General features: G+C 36.9%; 1 protein-coding gene and 1 pseudogene across 6 annotated transcripts in view; one reads left to right on the forward strand and one right to left on the reverse strand.

The window, feature by feature from the left end:
* LOC110182173 (poly [ADP-ribose] polymerase 1 pseudogene) overlaps positions 1-7,679 on the reverse strand; it is an 88,160-nt pseudogene extending 80,481 nt beyond the window's left edge.
* The window catches only part of LOC110182511 (Poly-(ADP-ribose) polymerase), a 252,219-nt gene continuing 246,542 nt past the window's right edge, over positions 7,620-13,296 (forward strand). For 4 of the 6 annotated variants that reach the window (XM_086826003.1, XM_086826005.1, XM_020950560.2 and 1 more), the window contains exon 1: positions 7,620-7,815. In XM_086826003.1, coding sequence (XP_086682129.1) covers positions 7,702-7,815 — 114 coding nt within the window. In that variant the 5' untranslated portion in view covers positions 7,620-7,701. The remainder of the gene's footprint in view (positions 7,816-13,296) is intronic. The other 2 variants (XM_086826000.1, XM_086826002.1) reach the window with 2 other exon arrangements.

Here is a 13,296-nt window from a genome sequence, read left to right on the forward strand (position 1 = left end):
TCGTTGGAACATGCCGCCATGTAGCCTGTCCTGACCATTCTTGAATCTCCGCAACCCTGCTCGAAACGAATGTCGACAACGACGATGGATGAGATCGGATCCAATGGAGAGTGACTTCCGAATCCGACCAGTAAACGATTCGCTCGATAGGAACATTTATTAGCGGTTTGATTCTCTGGCAGAGATCTGCGAGAAGGTGAGCGGCACATAACTCAAGCCTTGGGAGCGTTTTTGTCTTGAGCGGCGCTACTTTCGACTTTGAAGTCAACAACGATATTTTATAACCTTCAGCAGATTTGCTACGAACATAGACGCAAGCTCCATAGGCTCTCATGGATGCGTCGGCAAAGGCATGTAATTGCACCGGTGACATTGGATCAGTATGCACAAACCGAGGAATAGCTATCTTATCCAATTGCGACAAGGTGTTTTTTAGCATATTCCATGCAGTTTCTAAATTCAACGGAATTGACTCATCCCAGTCTAACTTCTTAAGCCACAGTTCCTGCAGTAGGATCTTTCCTTTTATTACAATGGGACTTAATAAGCCGAGGGGGTCAAACAGCTTGGATGTCACCGATAAAATGTTCCGTTTTGTCGCTCGGAGACCCATGACAGAATCGTCAATTTTAAATTTGAAGGCATCTTCGCTAGGCAACCAAGATATTCCTAACGCCTTAGTTGACTCTGAGTCCGAGATAGGTATCGACTTAACTGTGCTCTCAGATGCAGTGACCTCAGGTGAGTTTGAAAACCACTTTGTCAATTCAAAACCTGCTGTTTGAAGAACCTGAGACACTTCAGACTTGATTGTCCGTAGCTCCTCTACGCATGCAGCACCAGTTAGCATGTCATCGACGTAAAAATCGGATCCAATTACGTCGGCAGCTCTAGGGAATAAAAGTTTCGCAGATTCACTCAACCTTTTTAAACACCGAATAGCAAGAAAAGGGGCTGGTCCAGTACCATATGTAACGGTGTTGAGCTTGTATAATCTCAAGGATTCAGAGGGGTCTCTTCTCCACACTATGAGTTGAAACTGCCTATCCGCTTCGTTAACCATCACTTGGCGATACATCTTTTTTACATCGGCAGTCAGGGCATACCTGTGCAGCCGGAAGCGGAGTAGAGTGGAGTACAACTCTTCTTGGATTGTCGGTCCCACCATCAAGATGTCATTTAAGGCCACCTGAGTCGATGTTTTGCACGATGCATCGAAAACAACGCGCAACTTTGTTGACGTACTCTGGGGCCTCAACACACATTGATGGGGAATGACATAATGTGGAGTGGAAGGAATTTTGTTGTCTGTAGGCGACATATGACCTAAGGCGAGATATTCTTCCATAAATTCCAAATACATGGTCTTTAAGTCAGGATCTCGAGACAACCTTCTCTCAAGCGACAAAAACCGCCGTTTTGCAACATCAAAAGAATTGCCTAACCCCTTAGGGTCAGATTTAAACGGCAGCCTTACTTCAAACCGACCTGATGGCAATACCTGAGTAGTCTTCCTGTAATACTCTTCACATAATTTGTGCTCAGGCGACAGAATTTTCTTTGGATTTGGCATTTCCTCCAGTGACCAAAATTTCTGTAGCGTGGTGTCAATCGACACTAACGATTCTTCACTACAACTGAAACTATTCACAACTTGCTTCGGGGCTGCAGATTTATATCTCCCCGAGACAACCCAACCAAGAAGGGTCTTTTGAAGAGTTGGATAGTCAGGACCTTGTTTAATTTGACCAACAGCCAGCAATTCGAAAAATGATTCGGCTCCGATTAGCATATCAATTTTTTGAGACTTGTAAAAGTAGGGGTCTGCTAATGGGAGGTTCTTTGGGATCTTCCAATCGCTAACGTTCACCGATTGATCGGGGTGATAACCGGTGATCGATTTTAAAATCCAGAAATCGAACGAGAACTCACTCCCATTGATTCGTGACTTCACCACGGTGTGTATCTTTTTCTTGACTTGAGAATTGGATTCGCCAATACCAAGTAAGTTGATACACGACTCCTCTCTACGAATCTGTAAGCGGTTCGCTAATTTTTCCGTTATGAAATTCGTTTGAGACCCAGAGTCCAGAAGTGCTCGGGCTAAAACGTATTCGCCGCTTTTGGTGCGCACGCTTACGATTGACGTAGCCAAGATTACCCTGTCCAATGACGTAGCATGCATAACATGTGACGTGGAAGGCTGCTCTTGGTTAAAAGGAGGAGAAATATTCTCTTGAAGGGGTGGCAACGCTAAACTTTTATCAGGCACTGTGTATCTGTGGAGCAGAATGTGATGTGAGCGGTCACAAGCTCTACACTTTTTTCCCTTGCATTTTGACACAGTATGGCCTTTTCGCAGACAATTGATGCATAAGGAGGCTGACTTAACAAACTCGAACCTTTGCATTACAGAGAGACGCCCAAACGGGCTGCAATTCTGTAGTGAATGATCTTCTGCATTGCAATAGCTACAAGTTTGCTGAGGCTTGCTGTTGGAGGAGGAACACGAAAATGAGCTTCGATTATGTGGTTTGCTTGAAGGTAATTTTTCCAGCTTTGGTTTTGTTGATTCTTCAGCCGATAAATGCTGGTATCGGCGATTTAACATTTTCTCACAATCGGACCAAAGTGGCAATGCTTCATAATCGAGCTGTTCCTCCCATTTGTGTTTGGTCACTGGGTCGACTCTATTTAATACCAAATATATCAACATTGCGTTTGAAATTTTTGTATCATCTCCTATCGATAGCAGAGAACCGTAAATCGACGAAACAGTGTCGATAAGATTTCTCAAGGAGGATGCGGATTGATGCGATATTTTTGGAAGACTAAACAATGTTGAAATATTATTCATAAAGATGAGGCATTCGTTATCGTAAACCTTTTTTAAACTGGCCATCGCCTTTTCGTAATTACTCTCGGTGACTTGGTAAGATTTAATTGTTCCTAAAGCTTCACCAGAGAGACATGAAATCAAATGGTTAAATTTTTCGATAACTGGAATGCTGGCATCTTTATGAACCAAAGTTTCGAAGAGGCTAATAAAATTTTTAAATTCCGAATAATTTCCACTAAATTTTGGCAATGCCAAATTCGGAAGTCGCGCACGAGTTGGTGCTGCCGCAGCTGATCCAGGAGTTTCGCTGCTGGCTGCTGTCTTAATGGCAGATAATAAAGACATCAATTTTGCCTTGGTCACGATGCTAAGTTCTTCCAACTCGTCGCCATATTCATCGCCACTATCTATTTCTTCTATCTGTTCTTGGATTTGATTTGCCTTGTTAATTGAAGCATTTAAGTTTTCGAGTCGACATTTCAATTCTTCTTCTAAAATCGGAATCGAACCCTGTTCCAGCCGCTCGTTTAATCGGCGAATGGTTCTGATCCTATTTTGGAGCTTGCTTTTTAACTCCTCCAGAAGAGATTTATTCTTTGTATCATGGCTCATTTTTACGAATTAATTAAATTAATTTTCCCAAGAATGATAATAATGGCCGAAAATTATTGTTTAAAGCAGAAAGACGACGAAAGTATTAATTATAGCTTTCGAATCTAATATAAATAATATCAAAATAATATCAAATAAACACTCAATTAAAAATAATAAAAATATATATATATATATAAATATTCTTTTTAATTTAATAAATATTTAATATTAATAATTAATTAATTAATATTACAAATTAATATTTTTATTTTGTTCGAAAAGTTTATTAAATATTTTTTCTGATGACAATAATTTATTTAATTGAAACGAGTCACGCAGTATCAATAATAATAGTGGGTGCAAGTGACGCCGAAAAGTGTATACCCGACAAAAACAGGGTAGCGCGTCACTTGGCGGTCTGCCAATCAAATGACCGAAAAAGAGTATACCCGACAAAAACAGGGTAGCGCGTCATTTGGCGGTCTGCCAATCAAATGACCGAAAAAGAGTATACCCGACAAAAACAGGGTAGCGCGTCACTTGGCGGTCCGCTAATCTAAGCGCGCCAAACTAAAAGAGCCCAACAACAACAACGACTACACCGGCACACAAGCGAAAGCGAAAACGAAAAAGTTCACCGCTGCAGCTGCTAGTATATAAGGCTTTATGTATTGGTGCGCAAGCTTGGATTAACTTCCCAACTATTAAAGCGAGTTCTAACGAGAGAGGGGGGGGGCGACAGTGATTGCAATATAATACAATAAATAACATAAATAAATGTTGCGTCCAAGTGCGGTTCAATTTTATGTATGTATGTATATGTTAGTTTTAGACAATATATATAATTGAATAAATACATGCAATGTTGCTCTACTATAAATACGTATGTGCCAAGAATTGAAAGCGAGGTGCAATATTTCAGCACAAGACAATAAACAATAAATTTATTTTACTCCAGCTTTCAATTTTTTGCACAAATACCTCTGCTTGGTGATATATATATCAATATTCCAGCTGCCACTTTCCTGTGCTTCTTGCTCCCTCGTTGATGGCAGTAGTTGGAGTTAGAGTTTTTTCCCGACCGACACGGTTAATTTATTTAAATTATTTAATTAAATTTATTTAACACAGCGCGTCGCGGGCAACAAATTCCTCAAGCACTAGTCACTGGCTTGTTTAACTGCACTTATTTATTTTTTATATATTTTATATATATTTATGTATTTATATGTATATATATATATATAGTGTCACTGTCACTATTATTAATTATTTAATTATGTTGCCTTTTTTTGTCTAGTCCACCCGGGGGCGCCATGAATTTTCTAATTAGTTTATTAGAAACATTAAAAAATTAAATTACGAAAAAAACCGAGTTGTGGTGGCAGACTTTTGGCGAACGAAAAAAAGAGTGGTGCGTCGCTTCGAGTTTAACATGCGAATCATATATTTCATATGCTTAGCCTTGCTTATCTAAGGTTGGCGAAGGCGAGGCGAATTCGCGAAGAGCGCGAGAGAGTTTTATTGCGCTCTCGCCTTCGCCCTAAACTAACTACACTAGACTTCACAAATTATGACTTCAGCCAACAGGCAGTTCCAATGTGCTAGCACAACCTGTGCTAGCTCGGCAATGCCCAGATAAAAAGCAGTTCGGTTACATAAACATAAATAAAACCCACACAAAATGTATAAAACAAGTAACAAGTCAACTATTAATATTTATTTAAAAAGGTAATTGATAAACTAATCTCGTTGAAGTTCGCTTTAGTTGTAAAATTTTCGCGATGCGCTCAGCTGTGCTTTGTATATGAAAATGTATTTACAACTTCAGTTTTATTTTCAGAAAGTCCCGTTGGATTTGCATAAATATGGGGCGCCAATAAGACGCTGTGACATTTTTGAGACTCTTGGAAAATTTTATGGACATGCAATGTTTTCATTTTGACCTATGGGCACCGGATTATTCCAAAGCTTGGTGGCTGGGTAAAAGAAAAACATGAAGAGGGGAACTTTAACCTGGGAAAAGTTCTCAGTGAGCAGGAGCGCTTCAAGAGCTTTTTACGTAGATTCGGACACGACAAGAGAGGAGGCTGCAGAAGCTGACGAAACGAACGGGAACATGATGTTCCAGTGTGGGAAACTCGACGGCGACCGGACCATCAGCTGTGCATATGTATATCCTTGTGCCGACAAAGTGTGGAGAAGTGGCACGTGGTTTTAGCTCCACGGTCGCGAGAATGACCAAGCCCAGGAGCAACGAAGGAACCATGAGAAGTTTTTGTTTGTGTGAATTGCCCGTGTGAAGGATTGCTACGCTACCGTACAAGGCTAGAGTTTTGTAACACCCCCCCCCCCCCTTTTTTTTTTCTTACTAAACTAATTAAATAAAAAGCTCTATGCGTTCTAGGGCTTTAGGTTAAGGGACGGGCAATCAGATCTACATATACAAATATATATAACTAAAAACTTCCCAGTTGAACATCAGCGTGCTTTTCATGGAAAATCGCTCAGGAAGTAGGACCCACCGTTTACGCTAAGTTCTCATTCGCTTTTATTCATGCGTATAATTCATGATGCTGCCGTCGCTGCACGCCTCATCATAAAATTCACACTTCGCGCCAAGTGTGGTTATTCATGGTGCCGCCAACTCTGCTCGGCTGATAATTAAATTCATTCTTGGAGGTACAGTAAAAATGCAGGAAAAAATTTCGTTGCAAAAAAAAAACAGCGATGATTATCGAAGATCATTTGCCCCATTTGTTATATTCTTACATTGAAATTATTAGTATACGAAAGCATATTCATCCATACTGAAATATCAAATTATGGATTGAACCTGCGTCTTAATATTTAAGAGTCGGTCGGAACATACATGCATAACGCATCTGAAAGGGACACGAGCTTTAAACCCCTTCGAACATTTCTCTTTTTTGCTCGCTTGATGTTGGACTTTGCTGTGGTGGGGCGATCGAGACGCTTGGCTCAGGGGTTAAAATAGAAAATTTACTTACAATAATTTATTGTGTTTGTATACCCTTCCGAATTGCAATTTAATCATTAATAATTAAAACAACATAAATTATATATATTTTATTTTGTAAAAAATAACATAATAATTCCTACTTTAATTACAGTCACCATTACTTATAAAGTTTACAGTTTTAACAATAACCAACGATAAAGCCAAAATAAGTCCATCATATTTGGCTAATAAAAAAACCGGACCATTCGTTCAAAAGATGGTGAACGCCAAATGGATCTCTGAGGAAAGAGGCCATTACAAAAGATTTATAAATATTACGGTTTTTGGTTTGCATTTTTGTGATGTGGTCATGCCAGTTTTCGTGTTCTCTTAAATTTAGTTATTTAAAGGATTCCCTAAACGAAGAAATAAGTAAATTACAGAAATTTCAAAAACTGAAAATAACTATACCTATAAAATGTGCTTATTTCCCTTTATTCAGAGACTTCGAGGTCGCAAAGAACATCGACTGAATTATTGACAAGCCCTTGTGACTTTCTTTTTTTTTACTTGGCACAGTAAAAGCTTCTAACAATTTAATATTTTATTTGTATTATATTTACAAAAAATTGTAGGTCCAACGCTTTGCAATTTAAAAGGTCATAAGCTCAAAGATAATTTTTAAAGTTCGCATATTGCATTTTTTTATCTTCATTAAGTATTTACAGAATTCTGTAAATGGTCAACACCATACCGAAATTCTTCTAAAGAGTAAAGAAATAGCTTTTGCGGAATTTTCATTAATTTTATCTCTTATCTCTAAAACTTTTAAAATCAATCGAACCCTTTTTCGGCTGAAAATCTTCTAGGAATCGCCATACGTCAATATTTTCAGTAACTAAGCCGTATTTGACCAAATAAGGTATGTATTTATGTTCTTAATCAGCACAATCATCAAAGTTGAATGTCTTGTCAGTACATTAGCCCATACATTAAAAGCGCCTCAGAATCATCTTGCTCGCACTTGTGAACAACCGTACGGAACTGTTTAATGTATAATGATATCTCTAATTAGTGGGGCAGTGCCATTGTGAAATAACCATTGTCAAATGAGTGGAGAATGGATCTCTGTGGGAAGAGGCTATTAGTAGTGGTAAAACATATGTATATTGTAAAGGGTTTACGATACATCGATTCCTTAAAATAAGAATTGATGATCAATCGAAATGTAAGAAATCGATGGTATTTTAAATATATCTAATACATATTTACATGTAGTTTCATTTACTAATTTGCCAGTGTAGTCATGGATATGGAATTACCGTATATGGCGGAGTATGCCAGAACTGGACGCGCTTCTTGTAAAGGATGTAAATCGTCTATTTCAAAAGACCACCTTCGAATCGCTGTTATGGTTCAAGTAATTATTAATTTATGTTTGCCCACCGTAATTTATAATTTATAATGAAAATCGAACGACTATATCATATAGGTCCAATACGAACGATTTAGAAGCAACTGCAAAATGGTGCATGCAAAACTTTTAAGATAATATGTATGGGTAAATGAAATAAATATAAATATTTAATATTTATATAAATATTTATCATTTATATTGTATAAATTCCTAGTCATCGAAGTTCTATCTGTAAGGGTGTATAAACTTCGGCGTACCGATTCCGTTCTGGTTTTAAGCTACTGCTGCTCGGTATACCTTTACTAGCTTTCGCAGATTCTTAAGCCTTACCTGCATTTTTGTACCCTTGCAGGATATTATATTTTTATATAATACTAGGAAACCTGTCGAACTCCGTTTCGTCACCAGATGGCTTCGTTTTAGCCGTTTCTCTTTTGAACTTTAACGCATTGCAATACCGGCATAAAGTCGTCATTGGTCCAATATCTAAATTTCATCACTGTAGTTCTCAGTGGGATCATATTGGAATCCCAATCAATTGTATGATGCCAATGATTTTCGTGTCCTTACGCGTTGTCTCAATAGGGCATTTTCTCTTATTATATTTTGTCTTTCTTCGCTTAAGTTCTGTGAATGAATACGCTTGTTGATGATGATTTTCTTTCGCACGTCGTCCGTTGGGACTATAACCTCAAATATTTTAACTTACCATTTTAAATACAAACCACCTGCACTTTATTTATTTTATTGTTTCCAATTAAAATGTTGGGAAACGACTACTTGATATATTGGCTTGTAGTAAATGCTATACACTCACAAGAAAAAGTGTGCGTACAAACTTAACGCGCAACTTTGATGTAAATAAAAATAGTTCTATTGAAGATATTGACTTCAATTTTTTTTAATTAACGACACATCTATTATTAAAAATTATAGCCAGTCTTTATTTATTTCCGTCCACAACTTTTTTAATTAAAATTAAAAAACAAAAAATACCCATGTTTTCGGGCAAACTAAGCGAAGTATGCTTGGGGTCATTATCCTGTTGCAACCAAAAATCATGGGCTGTGGGCGTAATCCTATGTTAACGGCCGCAAAAATTGGCCAGGATATAAAGGAGAAGTAGAAGAAGGATTTAAATGATGACACAGTCCGCAAAATTTTGAAAAGGAGGAATTTCATGCCTGTGCTGCGCCGAAGAAGCCTCTCATATTGCCCGTCAATAAATAGGAGTGCGTGGATTTTGCTAAAAAATTCATCCAAGAGCCTTTAGCCTTTGGGAAAATGATTATTTTTAGTGATGAGAGCCAATTTTGCCTATCTGGCATAAAAGGGCGAAAACTTGTGTGGCGCAAACCTGGCACAGTCCTTGATGTGCAGAAGCTCGCTCCAACAGTTAAGCACGGTGGTGGCAGTGTGGTGGTGTGGGGGTATATGGCAGCAAGTAGAGTTGGCCACTTGGTCTTTATTGACTCGACAATGGACCACAAGGCTTATATGAAAGTCCTTAAGGACAAGTTGCACCAAAGCGCATTAAGATTGGGTCTGGCAGATGATTTTTGGTTGCAACAGGATAATGACCCCAAGCATACTTCGCTGACTTTGAAGCTATGGTTACTTTTTTATACCAAAAATCAACTGCATTCATCGCCTCAGTCGCAGGACTTAAGCCCCATAGAGGATCTGTGGGTTTTTCTGGAGCGCAGGATTCGTCTTCGAACAAAAACATCGAAGGATACGTTGAAGAATGTGGTTTTCGATGAGTGGAGTAAAATACCACCTGAATTTACCGAAAAATTGGGTTATTCAATTCCAATATTCTAGACTCTAGAGCCTAGAGCCAGCAGCACTCTCACGCATACAGCAATGTTTTCGTGATGGCTCTAGAGCCAGCAGCTCTCTCATACGCATACAGCAACATGGCGTGCCTCAAAATACCGAATTTCGCGGTTGAATTTATTACAAATTTGTACATTTATTTTATTTTATTTTTATAATTTATGTATATATTTATATATGGGCAATTCTCCAGAAAGGTCCACCGCGGCCAAAAACTTAAAATTGCTTAAAAACGAGTATTTTTAACATGATTATAAAAAAAATTGGTCAGGATGATCAAGACTAAGAGAATTTTTCATTTTCTAAAATAAGTTTCAAAAAAATCGAAGTCAAACACGCGCAAATGCAAAAAATTTTGTTTTTATCAAAAAAAGGCATAAAAAATGGCATGTTTTGTTTTGATGTCAATCTATTAAACAAAGGGATTTTGCTTTGACTTTTGCTTTCTAATATCACATAGAAAACCCAAAGAGTAAATAAAAAGTGGAAAAGGACATATGCGATCATCAATATTCGTACAATTTTAGTTTGAATTATCGCTTTCCAAACTGTCGCGTGCGACCGGGACTAAAATTGAATTTAAAAAATAACTACTTAATATTTTAAAATCAAACAAAACAAATTATGAAGAGAATTCATTGCGTAATTCATTAAAATTTATTTTACTACAATTTTTCATCACGTTTCGCTGAAATCAGAGCTTAAACTTGTTTTTTGCAAATGTAACTTCTATTTTTGTCGCGTGCGAACGCAGTACATTTTAGTGAATATCTTGAAAACAAACAAGGGTTCAAAATCGACCTTAGCACCAATTATAGTGCTAACCAAGAGCTATACGTTTCAATTTTTATAAAATTAAAAAAAAGTCTTGGCACAATAATATAATTAAAAATAAAGAAAAAAAGAACAATATAAAGGGACTCAAGCACTTTAAAAATGTAAACAAACTAAAATCAAAACAAACAAACACATCGATATGCACATGTATACATCAGCTGTTTTTGCTGCCGTTCTCGTCCCCCTCTCTACCTAACAAGCGGTCTTCAGCCAAAATATAAAATTTTAATTTTTCGTCGTTGGGCATGCACACACATATTCACGCACACATGCGCACTTTTTTGTTCTGTGTTTACTCATACATGCAAACGCATTCTATTTTTAGATATTTACGCTCTCAACTTTGTGAGAGCAGGGAGAGCGCCATTGTCGTTTGAATCAAAAAATTAGCCTCATATTGCAAAACGAATGTATGGCCGTGAGGCATCTTATAAGTTATAAAGTCTTTGGTTCTACAGTGGTGCACCTCTACAGGTATATATGATTTTTATTTCTACGTTGTACATGGAAATTGAGCTGACTCGACTTTCCACGTCACCATAAATGATGTTATAAATAAAGGTAATGCCAAGCATAATTTAAACCGCGTAGATCGAAGAGTAAAAAGTTCTTTTGGACCGACTCTATGCGCTTACTATGGACACAGTTCTGACGGCTTCAAATGCTGCACCTATATTCTTAGATAGGACGAACTCAAGAATTATATAAGGACTTAGTAACCCCTATGGTCATTGAATTCCTTCGACCACGGTTTAATAAATCTAATCACACCCCTGGCTCTATTCACCATAGACGAAATATGATCAATAAAGTCAAGTTTTGTGTCCAAGTGGACGCCCCAATTATCAACTGAATTAATTATTTTCAAAGAGCAGCAGTTCAGCGTGTAAGTTGCAAGCTTGGGAACGACACGAGACAATCTCATTAGCTTGCATTTAAGTTTAATACGTTTACGCGGCAACATGTTAGAAAATTATTAAGATCTGTTTGGCTGACGACGACCTCGTATTGCACGCAAAGCTTGACGTCATCAGCGTACAAGCATATAGTTGCCATAAAAATTATCTTTAAATGTACAGGAATATACAAATCTGAGAATGTATAACTGTAAGATTATTGGTATAGAATGTATAGTTGAATATAATGAAATTAGGCATTACTTTTTTTTAAAGATAAATACATATTTGTAATTTATATTGTATTCAATATTAATGATCTAATTGCATTCTGCAAGGATATGCAAATATTCAGTGTGCTGAAGTCATCATCCTTTTTTGTTAGGTGTGGTTTTCTAATCAAAAAACAAATGCATTTTCATACATATATTCATATGTTTATATACATATGCTATCAGATAAAAGCAGTATGCTAGCTGCAAAAATAATAAAACCGTCTTAAAGCCGGATTTCTAAACAAAAACAGACTTTCAATTTTTTTTCCAATTAAATTTGATTGTTTTAGACGCATGCACTAAAGGGTGTATGTAATGTATTAAGTGGGTAGACCACCCTGACATTTTTTAAAAATCTAATTTTTTTTAATCAATCTTGATGCCGATATTCTTACGGTCATTTCAAGACATTGGGCTTAAAAATATCTCGTTACTTGTGGATTCTACAGCTATTAGAAGTGAGCGCTGCCGGTATACCGTAGAGGCGTTTTTCTCAAAACAACGTTTTTTAAAACGGTGTACATGATTTCTCAAAAACCGCCGGACCGATTCTCTTCAAATTTTTTACACAGCTTCTCTATAATACCCTCTATGGCATGACGTAGGATTTTTTCGATATGTTTTTTTTTGTTTTAAAGTTATAAATTCTTAAATCAAAAATTTTGTTAAAAAAAAAATTTTTTTTTTCAAAGTGCTCCCATTTGCTCAAAAAAAATTATTTACAAAAACGGCTACGTCATGCTATAGCCATACTTATATAGCTTATAAAAAATTTTTGTTTTTGAATTTCGGATAACAAATGTGGTGTGCAGCATGTACACCATCCGACCATTCCCTAAAAAAAATTCGTTTATTGACTGGCTATATCTCCGAGGTTCGTAAATATTTTTTTTTCTTTCAATAAGTATTTTTTAGTTTAACATATGTACTTTGATGAACTAATAAATAAAAAGTTGTATTCCTAATAACTTAGTCAAAATGAATTTTTGAAAAACCCTCCAATTTTCATGCGTTCAGGGTGGTCTACCCCCTTAAATAGCTGCGAATGATCAGAACATTTTAACAAAAAAAATTATAACCTTTTCCGTTTTCAACGTATTTTCATATAATTTAATTGTATCAAAACTGGATTTTTAAATTAAATTTAATTTAATTAAACCGGGAAACCGGAGGCAAGAAGCAAAGAATTTTCTTAGAGCTAGAGAGCTTTGTTATGCTTCCACCTTTACTCTAAACTAATATACACTGGATTTCCAAATCTTAATTTTTCAATATAAATATTAATATATAAAAATAATAATAATAAAAATAATATACAAAAATAGTAAATATCAACAAAAACAATAAAAAAAACTACGTTCAGCCAACAGTTCACGGCTTCAAACAACTGGCATCGGTGCCAGCTTGTAGATCGCCCTCCGAAAGACTATCGCTTCGTCTAAGCTCCACAATCCTAACCATGCGGCCTCCCTTTCCTTCGACGCAATGCAAACACGAGGCTAACAACAGAATTGTACGGAGACCTTTCTTGAATTGCATTTAAAACAGCGTACACACGATCGAACTGTCTGACTGCAGAAGTCGCCCCCAACTCGCAGCAACGAAGAGTTGCAGCAAGTCCACCTGTCTTCATGAAT

The sequence above is a fragment of the Drosophila serrata genome, unplaced genomic scaffold (genome assembly GCF_035046125.1).
Source record: "Drosophila serrata isolate PLE 108 unplaced genomic scaffold, ASM3504612v1 contig_123, whole genome shotgun sequence".
Taxonomy (NCBI): domain Eukaryota; kingdom Metazoa; phylum Arthropoda; class Insecta; order Diptera; family Drosophilidae; genus Drosophila; species Drosophila serrata.